The sequence below is a fragment of the Rhinoraja longicauda genome, chromosome 22 (assembly GCF_053455715.1).
Source record: "Rhinoraja longicauda isolate Sanriku21f chromosome 22, sRhiLon1.1, whole genome shotgun sequence".
In the NCBI taxonomy this organism is placed as follows: Eukaryota; Metazoa; Chordata; class Chondrichthyes; order Rajiformes; family Arhynchobatidae; genus Rhinoraja; species Rhinoraja longicauda.
The window spans coordinates 38251502-38269489 of record NC_135974.1 but is presented as its reverse complement, the minus strand read 5'-3'; the positions used below and the strand labels follow the sequence as shown (position 1 = coordinate 38269489).

General features: G+C 42.3%; 1 protein-coding gene across 10 annotated transcripts in view; it reads right to left on the bottom strand.

Annotated features, from left to right (window-relative positions):
• dlgap4b (discs, large (Drosophila) homolog-associated protein 4b) overlaps positions 1-17988 on the bottom strand; it is a 306821-nt gene that overhangs the window by 10302 nt on the left and 278531 nt on the right. For all 10 annotated transcript variants that reach the window (XM_078419201.1, XM_078419195.1, XM_078419193.1 and 7 more), the window contains 3 exons: positions 13832-14196; positions 8454-8545; positions 1471-1889 (listed from right to left, as the gene is read on the bottom strand). In XM_078419201.1, coding sequence (XP_078275327.1) covers positions 1471-1889; positions 8454-8545; positions 13832-14196 — 876 coding nt within the window. The remainder of the gene's footprint in view (positions 1-1470; positions 1890-8453; positions 8546-13831; positions 14197-17988) is intronic.

Here is a 17988-nt window from a genome sequence, read left to right as displayed (position 1 = left end):
TTACCAAGTCAGCGTAATATTCACTTTTATAAGACTGATATAAAACCCAGAATGAAAAAAATACATTTTGCACATCTTCAGAAAACAATCAGATTTAATGACAATTATTTTAGGTGGTTATTTGTGTAATTAATTAACATAAATCTGATGAAAAAACAGCTGCTTTCACTACCGAATAAAGGCCAAACATATTTAGGCAGATTTACCAATTGGTGTCTTATTAATTTAAGTGACATCTGCAATAAGCATTTAAATGACCATTCTGTAAATCCAGTCACAAAGACTGAGTGGAATCACATTTCCCACGCTCCAAGAGTGCATGCAGTTCCATAACAGCGTTCCAGTTCTGTAAACATAGATTATCATTCAACAACCTGTACAAGTATTTCCTTTTTACGGTCATACTATCACAGAATATCATCCTATTGCTCCTATCCAGGCTCATTCAGTTTTGGTTTGGGGAAGGATGTTCAAAGAGAGGAAAGATTAGGCTGTCCAGCTGGTCACTCTGGACACTACGAGTGCTGGCAAGCCAAATCAATCACACCTTGCTGATCACTGTCAGATAGATATCATTAGAAAGGACTGGTTAAGTGCACTGGGGAAATTAAATATGAAATACAGAGTCTTTCGCAGGATAATTATTTGCCTCATATTTGACTCTCCCATTATGTATGGTAACTCACCAGAGTATATATAGTTTAAAGGTATAATAGTTGCCAAATTTAGAAGATTATAGACATGGCCTAATTTCTTCCACTCTCTAAACCCTAGTATCAGAATGTTTAAGTAGAATTTGCAGTGGAAGCACTTTAGTTTAGTTCAGAGATACAGCATGGAAACAAGACCTTCGGCCCACTGAGCCCAACCAACCAGCGATCCCCGCATATTAACACACACTAGGGACAATTTACATTCATACCAGGCCAATTAACCTACAAACCTGTATGTCTTTGGAGTGTGGGAAGAAACCGAAGATCTTGGATAAAACCCACACGATCACAGGAGAATGTGCAAACTCCGTACCGATCGTACACGTAGTCGGGATTGGGCCCGGGTCTCTGGCACTGTAAATGCTGTAAGGCAGCAACTCTACCACTACGCGCCATCGAGCCTCCCTTGGCCAGGCGTTTACAAGAATAAACATTTCTTAAGTGCCATTTCTTAAGTGCCATTTGCGAAGTGGCCTTGGCTTGATCTAATTGCGAAACATGGTTAACATGATTTTATTGATGTGATTTTGTGTGCTCCTGATGATACACCATGGTACAAGACTAACTTTTCCCTTAGTCAAACTCCGCGTCTCCTCTCTTTACGATATTAAATCTTGTCAAAAACTCAAAAGAATCAATGAGATGGCTTAAAAATAAAGCTTGTCATCTATATTTTCATTTTTATTTCATCAGAAAGCAAATCAAGAACCTGCAGTGAATTCCAATAATTGAGGTAAAATATTATTTTCTTATGTACCTTCTTCAGAAAGATTATTTTCTTTGGTTTCTTTCTCCATTTGATTACACCATCCTTCCATTCTTTCTTTTTCTGCTTGTAACAGTTTCAAAAACCAGTAACCATCCCGACAACAGGAAGAAGCATGCACTGGTTCGACAGGAAGATTGTTAGTAGATTCTAACCATGGTTCTGGTGGTGGTAAACAGGATGGATCTAGGGCTGGGTCTAAGTTATCACTGTAAGCAAAAGCTTTATTCTTTGTCTGGGAGTCTTTTGCGTGCTGTCGTACAGAAGGTTCACTGTTTGAGACATGATAATGCTGGTTTGAATCAGAAAATTGATTGCTTATGTCCTGGGATCCAGCAGTAACATGACTACATTCCTGTGTATCAGAGTCAGTTTCTTGTTTTGACATCATGCTGCTGGAGCGGCTTAAACTGTTTTAAGGAGACAAAAGTTTAGAATTACTTAGCCACTCCAACTTAGCTGGTACAAGCTGGATTGCAAGCGGATGATTTGAACAATGTTGTGATCACTATGAAATACCACCAAAAGATATACCGAATCAGATATACTTGCACATCATAAACACAAAAATATACAATTATCACTGTACAGAGGTCTGAATTAGTATTTCCTTTAACTGCCATAATAACCGAAAGGCTACTGCACAAAAAGGTGGTATTTGGCTGATCATGACCATGCTGATTGAAGAAGAGGTCCCCAGCTTTCTCCCAACTTCTCTGCAGGTCATGAATCTTCAAGTACACATCCAACTACTTTTTAAATGTGGCAATGGAGAACACCGACCTCCGCAGCAGCATTTTTACAGACATCTGTCATGGAATCTTATCAGATATTTGCTCGAATACAGCCAGTGCCTCATTCTAAGCTTTTGTTTGGGGGAAGGGGAGTTGAAAGAGAGGAAAGAGGTCAGGCTGCTCATCTGATTGCTGCTCACCTGACAAATCAACATTGGTCGCTCTGGGCACTACTAGCATGGGCAAGCCAAATCAATCATACCTTGCTTATTGCTATCATGTATATAACTCCCCTCTAATCCTTCTAATGGTCTCTTTAAAATCTCTGCTGGTTTGAACCATTCTGCACATTTACTCCAGCTGGACACATCAAAATTCTATTTAGCTCAAACAGATCTCCCTTCCATCCTCCATCCATAAAACTCTGTCCAATGGAACACTAGGAACTGCAAATGCTGGAATCTTGCATCAAACACAAAGTGCTGGAGTAATCCAGGACCGGGAATATCTCTGGAAGAAACAGTAGGAGGCCTGAAATTTACGAGTTGTCTTTAAATACAGGAGACGGGAAACAGGAGCGTGGCAAATGTTGTGCCTTTATTCAAGAAGGGCTGCAGGGAAAATGCTGGGAACGATAGGCCAGTCAGCTTAACATCTGTAGTTGGCAAGTTACTAGAGGGTATTCTGAGGGATAGGTTATACAGGCATTTAGACGGACAAGGGCTGATTAGGGATAGTCAGCATGGTTTTGTACGTGGGACGTTGTGTCTCACAAATCTGATTTGAGATTTTGAAGACGTGACCAAAAAGGTCGATGAGGGCAGAGCTGTAGATGTGGTATATGTGGACTTCAGGAAAGCATTCGTCAAGTTTCCTCATGGTAGGCTGCTCTGGAAGGTTAGATCGCATGGGATCCAAGGAAAAATAGCTGAATGGATAGAAAATTGGCTTCATGGAAGGAAGCAGGGGGTAATGGTGGAAGGTTGCTTCTCGGACTGGAGGCCTGTGACTAGTGGTGTGCCTCAGGGTTCGGTGCTGGGCGCGTTACTGTTTGTCATCTACATCAATGATTTGGATGAGAACATATATGGCAAGATTAGCAAGTTTGCAGATGATACAAAAGTGGGTGGTTTTGGAGACGGCTGTGAAAAATTGCAGCAGGATCTTAATCGATTGGCCAAGTTGGCTAAGGAATGGTTGATGGAATTTAATGCAGAAAAATGAGGTGTTGCATTTTGGGAAGTCTAACATGGGCAGAACCTACACAGTGAATGGTAGGGCTCTGGGTAGTGTTGTAGAGCAAAAGGATCTCGGAGTGAAGATGCATAGTTCCCAGAAGGTGGAGTCACAGGTAGATCGAGTGGTCAAAAAGGCTTTTGGCACATTGGCCTTCATCAGCCAGAGTATTGCGTATAGAAGTTGGGAGATCATGTTGCAGTTGTATATGAATTTGGTGAGGCCGCATCTAGAGTATTGTGTCCAGTTCTGGGCACCATGTTATAGGAAAGATGTTGTCAAGCTGGAAAGGGGACAGAGATGATTTATGGGGCTGTTGCCAGGACTAGAGGATCTGAGCTACAGGCAGAGGTTGAGTAGGTTGGGACTCTATTCCTTGGAGGTGCATAAGATTATGAGAGGAATAGATTGGGTCGATGCAATGAGTCTCTTACCCAGAGTAGGTGAATCGAGAACCAGAGGACATAGGTTTATGGTGAAGGGGAAAAGATTTAATAGGAGTTTAAGGTGTAACTTTTTCACACAAAGGGTGGTGGATGTATGGAACAAGCTGCTGGAGGAGGTAGTTGAGGCAGGGACTATCCCAACATTTAAGAAACAGTTAGGCAAGTACATGGATAGGACAGGTTTGGAGGGATATAAATCAAATGCTGGCAGGTGAGACTAGTGTAGCTGGGACATGTTGGCCAGTGTGGGCACGTTGGGCTGAAGAGCCTGTTTCTGCACTGTATCACTCTATGACATGCTCAGGTGACGTTTCAGGTCAGAACACGTATTCAGACTCAATCTGTCCAGTCTTTCCTCATAGCTATACCTGGTAACATTATTGAGAATCTTCTCTGTGGTCTCCCCAGGGCTTTCACACCTTCCCTTCAATGCGGTGTTTGGAAATATACAGTTTTAAGATTTGGACCTACTTACATTGAATTAGGATTAGGTCAACCCCAACCCTAATGCAATGCTAGCATGACCCGTTTGGTTGTAAAGGCGACGAAAGACACTGCAGATGCTGGAATCAAGAATTCAGATGTGTTTCCTCAAACATGCTCAGGTTCATGGGCACATCCCATCACCCTCCCCACCTTATTCCACTCATCACCTACCAGCCTCTATCTCACTCTCCATACACATTGCTAGATACAAGCTATCTTTCCTGTTCCCTCTCAGTCCTGATACTCAACTCGAAATGTTAACTTACACCTTTTTGCCTCTATTAAGAACCCAATTAAAGACAGGTTTCAAGGTAGGAAAACATCTGACGGTTCAAGAACATCAGGCTTTTTTGTATGTTAAATTCAGATACTTCTGCAACATGTAACATCAAGAGGAAGTTTCTGCACGTTAATCTGCAAGGTAGCATTGCATGAAACTCAAATAAACCATGTCAGATAGAGATACAAACTATCATACACTTACAAGTTTCTTTTAAGTGGATGGTTTATACATGGTTTTACATTATTTCCAAACATAGTGGGTATTTTATCAAGTATAAAATATATATATAAATCACCGTATAAATCACAAGGTTTAAGGTAAGCTCTAAATGACATTTAAAAATCATACTTTTTCCAAACTATGAGATAACGACATCCTACTTTGTTATAAAGATGGGGAAAACATTGAAATTAGAAGCTCGATGATACTCTTCCACAGATGACCATCATGGTCCTTTAACAACAAGTCATATTACTCAATGCCAGTGCAGCTTATGAGCACACTCAATACTAACACGTGCATCCTTTCTACAAGGCTATCTGAAATTAGGCTTGGTTCAGTGTATAAAAGGACATTGGAGCAAGCTAAAAAATAAATTGCAGGTGTCCTGGAAGATATATTTCAATCATTTTTAGCCAAACGTGAGGTACTGGAAGATTGGAGGGTAACTAATGTTGTGCCTTTGAGGATAAGCCACGGAACTAAAGGGTGGTGTGCCAAACAGTGATAGGAAACCTACTGGAGGGCATTCTGAGGCATAGGGTCTACCAGCATTTGGAAAGGCAAGCCCTGATTAGGAATAGTCAGCATGGCCTTTTGATTGGGAGATAGAGACTCACAAATTTGATTTGATTTTTTTGGAAGATGTGATGTGGGATTGACAAAGGTGATTGTCTAAAGGCTTAGACTTTAGCAAGACCTTTAGACAAGATCCCACGTGGTCAGGCTAGTCTAGAAGACCAGATCACACAAGCTAGCCAATTGGATACAGGATTAGACAATAGACAATGGGTGCAGGAGGAGGCCATTCAGCCCTTCGAGCCAGCACCGCCATTCAATGTGATCATGGCTGATCATTCTCAATCAGTACCCCGTTCCTGCCTTCTCCCCATACCTCCTGACTCCGCTATCCTTAAGAGCTCTATCTAGCGCTCTCTTGAATGCATTCAGAGAATTGGCATCCACTGCCTTCTGAGGCAGAGAATTCCACAGATTCACAACACTCTGACTGAAAAAGTTTTTCCTCATCTCAGTTCTAAATGGGCTGGGTCAAGGAGTAAGAGGGCAGTAGGGGGGAGTTGTTATTAACATTGGGGGGCTGTGGCCAGTGGTGTGCCACAGGGAATGGTGCTGGGTCCAATGCTTACCACCGATGAACAATTTGGATCACAATATTATAAACATGGTCAGTAATTTTGCGGATGACACCAAAATTGGTGATATATGGACCATGTAGGACCACAACAGGATTTAAATACCTTCGATTTGTACCAGCATCTGCAGGTATCTTCTTATAATATTTAAATAACAGGGGAAGTGTATCACCACACGCCGCAGGTAATTTAGCTCACTTAAGTGCAAATTGTTGCATTTGAGTCATTTAAACTGGTGCAGGGACTACATGGCAAATGGCAGGGCCCTGAAGAGTATTCTAGAACAAAAAGACTATAGGGGTATTGGTACATAGTTCCCTGAAAGTAGTCAGGCAGGTAGGCAGGGTGGCGGTCAGGGGATTGAGTCGAGGAGTTGGGGAAATTTACGTCTTTAGTTCGACCAGACTTGGAGGATTGTGCACTTCTGGTTGCCCAGCTAAAGGAAAGATATCATTAAGTTAGAAAGGGCATAGAAAACATTCAGAAGGATGTTGTCAAGGCTGGAATGCTTGAATTCCAAGGAAGTTGGACATTTTCCTACAGCGAAGGAGGCTGTGGAAAGACCTTATGGAGGTACATAAAATCATGAAGGTAGTAAGATCACAGTTTTTTTTCCCAGGGTAGAAGAGTCTAAAAGTAGTGGGGAAAGAATTAAGATAAGAGGAGAATCATTTAAAGGGGATCCGAGGGGTTCCCCAAAAGACCTTTTTTTTTTACACAAGAGGGTGGTGAATATATGAAATTGGTTGCCACTGGCAAATACAAATACAATGCTTAAAATAGTTTTGACAGGTACATGGATGGGAAACATTTAGAGGGCCAAACACAGGGAAATGGGACCAGCTCAGAGAGACATCTTAGTTGACCAGGACCAAAGGGCCCCCACTTGCTACACAACTCTGACTCTGAAATTACTGGTGCTGAGAAAGTTATTCCCCTTCCCAGTCTTCAGGTTAATTGATGTGGACAGCAGCAATAACTCACCATTCTGATGAACTAGGGCTTTTTGCTTGTCACGTGTTGAATTTTAGTACCCCCAACGCTTGTCGGGTATGAGAGTACAACATCCTGCCCAAAATTTTAGTTCAGTCAACTAATTTGTTTTGAAGTTATGAGAGAATAAGACTAGAAACTATAAAGTTGTTTCCTCTCCAGACCATTTAATTTCATCAATTCCTGGTGTTATCTTTCTATTTTCTTGTTTTACTTGACGCTTGCAAAGTGGCAGGGTGGCACAGCAGTCAGCATTGTTGAGTTTAGTTCATTCCTAAACTAGGGTGGTCTTTGTGAAATTTGCACACTGTTTTGCTTTTCCCTGAGTGCTCAGGTTTTTGCCCAATTTAAAGATGTGTTGATTGGTAGGATAATTGGCCACGTTACTATTCCCATTGTGGGTAGGTGGTAGAAGAATCGGAAGGTAATAATAATAATAATAATAATACATTTTATTTATATAGCGCTTTTCATATACTCAAAGACGCTTTACAGAGATTTTGAGAACATAGGGAAATTAATAAATAGATAAATAAGTAAATAAATAAATGAACAGAGAAAGGAGACAGTAGGTGAGGTGACCTTCAGTGGTTGAAGGCAGTGCTGAACAGGTGAGACTTCAGCGATGTTTTGAATGTGGTGAGTGTGGGGGAGTAGATGACAAATAGGATACAAGGAAATACGTGAGGGAATGGGATTGATGGGAGCGCTGCGACAGCTGGGAGCGCTGTCACAGCTGGGAGCGCTGCCACAGCTGGGAGCTCTGCCACAGCTGGGAGCGCTGCCACAGCTGGGAGCGCTGCCACAGCTGGGAGCGCTGCCACAGCTGGGAGCACTGCAACAGCTGGGAGCGCTGCCACAGCTGGGAGCACTGCAACAGCTGGCACCAGCTCGATGTACAAGGACCTTTTTTGTTGTGGAAAAATAAAATGAAAAAAGACAAAAAGGGGAGTTAGAGACAAACTTAAATGTTCCACAGTTTTCACAGAAACCACCTGTTATCTTGCAAGGCATGCAACACTGTCAGGAATCCAACAGCAAGTGTAAATAACTTCTGAAAAGTTGTAATTTTTATACATTTACTATGTAATGTAACAGGGTAATGATCATTTATTAACTACAACCTTAAACTTTCAGTCCTATTACAATCATGATACAATGGACATCCCTATAAAACAATTTTATAATACCAGAAATAGAAAGGGAAAAATGCAATCTTAATAAAGTCTACACAGAATATTTCCAGACTGCTGCACACTGCAAGCAGGGGTCGAGGGACCATTGGCCATCAGCAAGAGAAGTGGAAGGTACTACCACTGCAAGCAGGGGTCGAGGGACCATTGGCCACCAGCAAGAGAAGTGGAAGGTACAGAAGCAGTAAAGGTGTTAAACTGATTCATTTAGCTGAACCATTTTCACTCACTGCCACTCGTCTTCCACTTGGATTCCAATTGACTGGAATTTGTTGATCAGCTGAGAATCCTGGTCCTTAATTAAATTTGGGGAACAGTCAACCTAAAATGCAAGAAATTGGTACATGTGATTGATGAAAAATAGTCAATATTTGTTCCACTTTTCCTACAATTATGCTGCAAGTATTCGAATAATGTCATTTTGTTTTAATTTAAATACACCATAGCAAACCACCAACAGATTTTTCAAGCAGAACAGAATGTATTACTCCCTTCAGAGGTAGTAAACAAACTTCTAAAGGCATCCTTCTAAAGGCATCCACTTCCAATCCTGTGGCTGTGTTCTGCAGCTGCGGCTCACCGGCAGTCTCTCCGTTTTTTTGTGTTTTTTTGTCATTGTTGATGTTAAATGTACGTTTTGTTTTATTTTTAATTCTGTGTATGTAGGGGGGTGGTGGGGGGGTTGGGGGAAACCTTTTTTTAAATCTCCTCCTCAACGGAGATGCGACCTTTACCGTGTCGTATCTCCGTTCGCGCAACGGCCTAACATCGTGGAGTCGGCGGCCTCCAGCTGGGATCGACCTCGAAGACTCCGGTCGCAGGGCCTGGACTTACCATCTCGGAGGCTTCGGCCGTGGGCCCTGCAGACCGCAACATCGGGAGCTCGCAGGTCCCTGGCTGGCGACCGGCTTTTGGGAGCTCCAGCCGTAGCAGCTTCGACCGCCCCGAAGCACGAGGCACGATCAACCCGCCCGCAGGCCCTTCATCACCCTGCGTGGCTCGGCCGCGGCACTTTCCATCGCCCGGTGGGGGCTCAGGACTCTCATCGCCCTGCGTGGCTCGGCCGCGGCATTTTCCATCGCCCGGTGGGGGCTCAGGACTTTCATCGGCCTGCTCGGCTCGACCCTGGGACTTTCCATCGCCCGGTGGGGGCTTCAAGGGGTTGGGAGCCTCGACTGCCTCGTGGCGCCACGGGAGAAGAACGAGGAGGAGATAAGACTTTGCCTTCCATCACAGTGAGGGTATGCCTAGAGCAATCACTGTGATGGCTGTTTTGTGTAAAAAATTGTATCTGTGTGTCTTGTGTTCTTTAATGTCTACTGCCGGACCCTGACGTGAGAGGACGCTGGCGTTGATTATTCGCCGCTTTTCCGTCAGGATAGTTTGTCTGTTTGTTTCTATGTTAATTGTATTTGTAAAGCGCTTTGTGCATGTGTTAAGGCGCTATATAAAATAAATATATTATTATTATTATTATTATCCTCCACCTATTTACTACTGACACGAAACTCTACTTATCAGCAGAAACAAATGTATCAATAATTGAAAAGGACAAATCACTATTTTTTGTTTACATTTTTGTAGATAAATATCATTGTTGTATTTTTTTTTACTGAGTATACCCTTCACAGCAGAATTTTCACAATTAAAAACGGAATTATTAACTATGAACACTGCTGGCTGAGAGGAGAATAGCTGACACAGACAACAAGCACTGGGCAGGCAGCGGAGACATGCATTAGGCTGAAGACCATTTGTCCAACTGCTTTTATAACCTTTTGTCTTTTACTTGAAATATTAATTTTGTTCCCTGTCCCCAGATATTGCCTGATCTATTGAGTGTTTCCAGCATTTTCCATTTTCATATCAATAGACAATAGACAATAGACAATAGGTGCAGGAGTAGGCCATTCAGCCCTTCGAGCCAGCACCGCCATTCAATGCGATCATGGCTGATCACTCTCAATCAGTACCCCGTTCCTGCCTTCTCCCCATACCCCCTCACTCCGCTATCCTTAAGAGCTCTATCCAGCTCTCTCTTGAAAGCATCCAACGAACTGGCCTCCACTGCCTTCTGAGGCAGAGAATTCCACACCTTCACCACTCTCTGACTGAAAAAGTTCTTCCTCATCTCCGTTCTAAATAGCCTACCCCTTATTCTTAAACTGTGGCCCCTTGTTCTGGACTCCCCCAACATTGGGAACATGTTTCCTGCCTCTAATGTGTCCAATCCCCTAATTATCTTATATGTTTCAATAAGATCCCCCCTCATCCTTCTAAATTCCAGTGTATACAAGCCCAATCGCTCCAGCCTTTCAACATACAACAGTCCCGCCATTCCGGGAATTAACCTAGTGAACCTACGCTGCACGCCCTCAATAGCAAGAATATCCTTCCTCAAATTTGGAGACCAAAACTGCACACAGTACTCCAGGTGCGGTCTCACCAGGGCCCGGTACAACTGTAGAAGGACCTCTTTGCTCCTATACTCAACTCCTCTTGTTATGAAGGCCAACATTCCATTGGCTTTCTTCACTGCCTGCTGTACCTGCATGCTTCCTTTCATTGACTGATGCACTAGGACACCCAGATCTCGTTGAACTCCCCCTCCTCCTAACTTGACACCATTCAGATAATAATCTGCCTTTCTATTCTTACTTCCAAAGTGAATAACCTCACACTTATCTACATTAAACTGCATCTGCCATGTATCCGCCCACTCACACAACCTGTCCAAGTCACCCTGCAGCCTTATTGCATCTTCCTCACAATTCACACTACCCCCCAGCTTAGTATCATCTGCAAATTTGCTAATGGTACTTTTAATCCCTTCGTCTAAGTCATTAATGTATATCGTAAATAGCTGGGGTCCCAGCACCGAACCTTGCGGTACCCCACTGGTCACTGCCTGCCATTCCGAAAGGGACCCATTTATCCCCACTCTTTGCTTTCTGTCTGTCAACCAATTTTCTATCCATGTCAGTACCCTACCCCCAATACCATGTGCCCTAATTTTGCCCACTAATCTCCTATGTGGGACCTTGTCGAAGGCTTTCTGAAAGTCGAGGTACACCACATCCACTGACTCTCCCTGTCAATTTTCCTAGTTACATCCTCAAAAAATTCCAGTAGATTTGTCAAGCATGATTTCCCCTTCGTAAATCCATGCTGACTCGGAATGATCCTGTTACTGCTATCCAAATGCTCAGCAATATCGTCTTTTATAATTGACTCCAGCATCTTCCCCACCACTGATGTCAGACTAACTGGTCTATAATTACCCGTTTTCTCTCTCCCTCCTTTCTTAAAAAGTGGGATAACATTTGCTATCCTCCAATCCACAGGAACTGATCCTGAATCTATAGAACATTGAAAAATGATCTCCAATGCTTCCACTATTTCTAGAGCCACCTCCTTAAGTACCCTGGGATGCAGACCATCAGGCCCTGGGGATTTATCAGCCTTCAGTCCCATCAGTCTACCCAAAACCATTTCCTGCCTAATGTGGATTTCCTTCAGTTCCTCCATCACCCTAGGTTCTCCGGCCCCTAGAACATTTGGGAGATTGTGTGTATCTTCCTCAGTGAAGACAGATCCAAAGTAATAGTTTAACTCGTCTGCCATTTCTTTGTTCCCCATAATAAATTCCCCTGCTTCTGTCTTCAAGGGACCCACATTTGCCTTGACTATTTTTTTCCTCTTCACGTACCTAAAAAAACTTTTGCTATCCTCCTTTATATTATTGGCTAGTTTACCCTCGTACCTCATCTTTTCTCCCCGTATTGCCTTTTTAGTTAACTTTTGTTGCTCTTTAAAAGAGTCCCAATCCTCTGTCTTCCCACTCTTCTTTGCTATGTTACATCTGATTTCAATAGAAGCTTATTGGAAGATTATGATTGGTTAATTATAATGTAGTTGTGGTTAAAAAAATACTTACAATGTAGTGGGAAAATGAACATGATCCAGTACAGCACAGGAATGGCCTATTAGGCTCACAATGTTAGTGCTGAATATGATGCTAAATTAAACTGATCTTATCTGCCTCTACAAGATCCATATCCCTCTATTCCCTGCACTTCCATGTGCCTATCCAAAAGCCTCTTAAACATCGCTATTGTATCTGCCTCCACCACCATCCATGGCAGTATGTTCCAGGCCCCCACCACTTCCTAAAAAATTTGGCAGCCAATGGAATGTTGGCCTTCATAACAAGAGGAGTTGAGTATAGGAGCAAAGAGGTCCTTCTGTAGTTGTACAGGGCCCTAGTGAGACCACACCTGGACTACTGTGTGCAGTTTTGGTCTCCAAATTTGAGGAAGGATATTCTTGCTATTGAGGGCGTGCAGCATAGGTTTACTAGGTTAATTCCCGGAATGGCGGGACTGTCATATGTTGAAAGACTGGAGCGACTAGGCTTGCATACACTGGAATTTAGAAGGATGAGAGGAGATCTTATCGAAACGTATAAGATTATTAAGGGGTTGGACACGTTAGAGGCAGGAAACATGTTCCCAATGTTGGGGGAGTCCAGAACAAGGGGCCACAGTTTAAGATTAAGGGGTAGGCCATTTAGAACTGAGATGAGGAAAAACTTTTTCAGTCAGAGAGTTGTGAATCTGTGGAATTCTCTGCCTCAGAAGGCAGTGGAGGCCAATTCTCTGAATGCATTCAAGAGAGAGCTAGATAGAGCTCTTAAGGATAGCGGAGTCAGGGGGTATGGGGAGAAGGCAGGAACGGGGTACTGATTGAAAATGATCAGCCATGATCACATTGAATGGTGGTGCTGGCTCGAATGGCCTCCTCCTGCACCTATTGTCTATTGGCGTGCACATCTCAATTAAACTTTCCCCCTCTCACCTCCCAGCTCTGCCCTCTTGGGTTGAACATTTCCACCCTGGGAAAAAGGTCCTATCTACCTGATCGACGCCTCTCATAATTTTACATACTTCTATCAAACCTCCCCTCAACCTCCAACATTCAAGAGAAAACAATCCAAGTCTATCCAATCTTTCCCTATAACTGAAAGCTTATAATCCAGGCAGCATTCTGGTAAACCTCTACTCCCTCTCCAAAGCCTCCACATTTTTCCTGTAATGGGGTGACCAGAACTCCACACAATACTCCAAATCAAAGCAGTCAACTCTGTGTGGAGCCACAGAAAATGGCCAAGGTCCTCAATGAGTATTTCTCCTCTGTTTTTATTGGGGAGATAGACACGAGGACTGAGGAACTTGTAGTTTGATACATGGCACTCGTGCTGCTCCTTTTTTGCCAGTCATATGTCATAGAGTCATACAGCACGGAAACAGACCCTTCAGCCCGACTTTCCCATGCCCACTAAGATGCCCCATCTACACTAATCCCACCTGCCTGCGTTTGGCTCATATTCTCACAAATCTTTCCATCCTATGTACTTGTCCAAATGTCTTTTAAATGTTGTTATAGTATCTGCCTCAACAACCATTCTGGCAGCTCATTCCATATACCCACCACCATCTGAATATTAGTTATTCCTCTGGCTTGGCTGCAAAGTAGACAGCTTGAAATCGACATTCTTAATTTTTCATAAAAATATCCAGTCCTACAATTTTAATCTCTCAGAAATTACCTGTATTCCTATAGAAGAGAGCTTTCTCTTGGGGGGAGTTTCCAACTTTGGATCCTCACTTACGAGCGATCCGATCTCAGTTGTCACGGTAGCATTTCGATGGTGGCTCTCTGACTGTTCATGGAGTGGAGCGCTGACACTTCCTGTTTTAGTACTGTTCAGAGCTCTGGCACTATCCAAGCTGTCTGAAGAATTGCTGAGACCAGATTGACTGTTGATGTCACTCTTGTGGTCCTGATTGTCAAGGTATGTGTCTTGTGCTGATTCTGTACTGCTCTGGACTGTAACTGAAATAAATGGTTTAGATGTGGTTCGCGGTGGAACTGGTGGAGGAGTCTTCTTGTAAGTGGTTATGCACGAGGACACTAGAAGATGGAAAAAGAAGGGAAAGAGAAGAAAAAATTAACAGAATTTTAAAGCGGTACATTAGTAAGTCAATATTCTGGAGAATTTTATGCTTGCTCATTTATTTTAATTCTTTATTATGGTATATTTTGAATTGGAACATACCAAAAACAAAAGTATGGGTTTGTAATTTGTAAGTCAGAGACAGAAAGGCAAAGTCCTTTCACTGAAGGAAAATCTATATTTACAGATAAGATCTAATTTGGAGGCACACTAAGTAGAAAGGAGAATCACAAAGGAACATAAATTAACATAACTAAACAAAGAAAGGTGACAGGTAGATGTCATAATTGGAAGGCAAAATGGATAGCAGATGCTAGAATCTGGAACAATAAGCAATGTTGGGAGAATTCAGTAGGTCAAGCAGCATCTGTGGAAGCAAGAGTTGCAAGTCAATATTTCAGGTTGAGACCTTGCATCAGGGCCACATCAGAATCAGTTTTGGTGGGTAAGACAGGGTTTTTTGAGAAAAGGTCAAAAAATGTCCACTCCTTCTGCCCGTGGCAGGATTATAATTTCTAAAATGTGAGGTAGACCATTTAAGATTATCAGATAGCACTTCCACACAAAGTGTACCAAGAATCTAGAGTCCTCACCTCCAAATAACTGGAGAAACAAGGAACTGCAGATGCTGGTTTACAAAAAGACAGAGTGCTGGAGTAACTCAGCACCTCTTGAAAACATGGATAGATAATATTTTGGGTTGGGACCCTTCTTCAGATTGATTGTAAGTTGGATAGGGGGAGAGAAAGCTGGAAGAGAGGAGGGGCAGGTGAGGGGGAATTTAAAGGGGGATAGTTGGAAAAGACACAAGGAACACCGGACGAAGTAGATCAGGTACTACTGTTCTGGTGTTCCGATGTGGCCTCCTATGCATCAGCGAAATTAATGTAGACTCCACGGCTGTTTCACAGAACATCTGCATTCAATCTGCCAATGCTTACTGGTTCTCCCAGTTGCTAACCATTGTCAGTCCATTTCCCATTTCCATAATGACCTTTCCGTCCTCGGACCCCTTCTACTGAAGCCAGGCACAAACTGGAGGAACAGCACCTCATATTGCACTTGGGCAGCTTACAAGCTGATCAGGAAGGCCAGCTCTGTCCTGGGTTGCCTCCTCGACTCAGTACAGGCGGAGGGAGAGAGGAGGATGATGGCAAAGATAACATCGCTGCTGGACAACGACTCCCACCCCATGCAGGACACTGTGACTGCACTGAGTAGCTCCTTCAGTGACAGACTCCTTCACCCCAAGTGTGTGAAGGCGAGATATCAGAGGTCCTTCCTTCCCGCTGCTGTGAGACTGCACAACCAGCGCTACTCCCAACAGACCAGTCAACAGACCAGTTAACAGTAACAAAACAACACAGTAAACAATGACAATTATCCTTATCTTTATTTTTATTTATAATGAATGTCTCTTGCTATCCACTTTGCTGCTGTAACACTGTAAATTTCCCCGGTGTGGGACAAATAAAGGAATATATTACAACACAATTACATGAATATTGATTTCTGCAATTTTAGTATCTACAAACCCTGCCTTCCCCCAGACCACCTCTGTAGACTCCCACCTATTCCCCCCCTACTCCGCAACTCTTTAATCCTTTTCTCTCATACAGTCTTTTCATCTCTGGACTTTGTCCAATTATCTGGCTATGAACCCCCCCCCCTTCCTGTATCAACCTATTATCTGTAAGGATTGGTCCTGCCCCTTCCCTCAGAAGGGTCTCGACCCGAAACGACACCCATTCCTTCTCTCCAGAGATGCTGCCTGTCCCGCTGAGTTACTCCAGCTTTTTATGTCTATCCTCCTCTCTTGAAGCTTTCTTTCCCTTGAAGCCTCCCCCTTACAATCACTCCGAAGAAGGGTTCCAACCCAGAACGTCATCTATCCATGATCTCCAGAGATGCTGCCTGACCCACAGAGTTACTTCAATACTTTGCGTCCAAATAACTGGATATTTGGTCAATTTATATTTTTATAAAACATAAATATTTGTTAAACCTGGAGAAAATTTGGCTAAAAAGAATTAGAATTATCAAAATAAACAGCAAAGCAGTGCAAGGGTCCAACTGGTCTCCCCAAATACTAAAGCTAAAACTAGGGTCTCTAGAATAAATGAAACTGCTGTGTTTTTTATTCTTAATCATCGAAGCTCAGGTGCAGTAAAAATACGTAATCTGTATTAATCATCTGAATCCTGAACAAAGATATACAAGTAAATGAAAAATATAACAGTTTTCACTATCCGCTCCGCTGTTATACCCAATAAAGGTTTTATCATACTGGTTTCATTTCATTAATAAAAAACACATTGGCAATATAACTTACATGCAGGTAACTGAATGTTTTTTAAAATATCCAAAGTAAATCAATACTAGGGAATATAATATTCATACAAATTCATAAGTAATACTTTTATCGTCAGAGTGGAATGACATTTTAACAAGATATCTCTCCTTAGACCCAGATGGCTTATATGCAAATCAGCCTGGTTAGATGCAGCATGTGTTAACAATCCTACAGAGAGATGTCTGATCAGACATTTTCGAAAGACATAAACCACAAAACAAAATCAGTTATTTATCTAAGTGTATTTCAATGTTGCGTCAATTATATTTAATTACTTGTCAATAATGTCACCAGTAATTTTAAAGGATCAGTTATAGGACAGGTCCTAATGCTTCCTGCAGCACCTTTGTGCCTCATCTATAGTTGTCAACATCCAAGAGGAAAATAACAACTTTTTTTTAAAAACCAAAAAGAACAGGTTAATATAGTGTTCATTTGATTCCCTAAAATCCACAGGGAGTAAGAGGCCATGTGGTTTATTGATTTTGACCCACCATCCAATCCTACTTTCTTCAACTTGGCTTTCAAACCTTTTCCCCGTGATCTTCCATTCCCATATTAATTAAAAGCTATCTACCCGAGCTTTATATTCAAGGATTCAGTCAAAAGCACTTTCTGGGATAAGGCATGATGAATAGACTCAACAATAAGAGAACATACTCTTCCTCATCTCAACTATAAGATGGACACCCCCTTCATTCTGGAATTCTGCCCTCTGGCTCTCGTGTCTCCTACAAGGAAAATTATTCTTCTGACATTTACCCTGCCGGTCTTCCTTAGAATCTCATATTTCAATAAGCTCATCTCATTCTTCTAAATACCAATAATTCCAGACCCCACCCATTCAACCTTTCCTAAGATGATTCCTCTGTACCCAGAATCATCCATGTGTTTCCAGTGCAAAACAAAAAGCACGGCCTGAAGTAAAAATCACACAAAAACAGCAGAAGATTAGAATTGTCTTCTATCAAAAGCTGTGGATACGATGACAATTAAAAATTCCAAGATTGTGATCAACAATCTTATCAAATAAAGATCAATCCAGGATGGAGAATTGAGGCACAAAATAACCATAATCCAATTTCACAGATGATTTGACTATTGGGGTTGAAAGGCCTGTTCTTAATTTAGCGGCCATAATCCAGAATAGTACAGCATAGAAGCAATTATTAGATGAAAGCAGAAAGGTGACTGCAAAAGGATGACAATTCCTAACTAACTATATTATGGCTAACAAGTGTTTACACGTCACATTTCTATGGAGTTGAGCAGTAGTTATGAATTGAGTAACAGCAGGTGCATTATCCACATTCTGGTGTCGTTTTAGGGTTTTAATAGGATGGTGACAAAAATAACAGTAATTTCATTTAGAATTTCTGACAGAAATACAACCCAA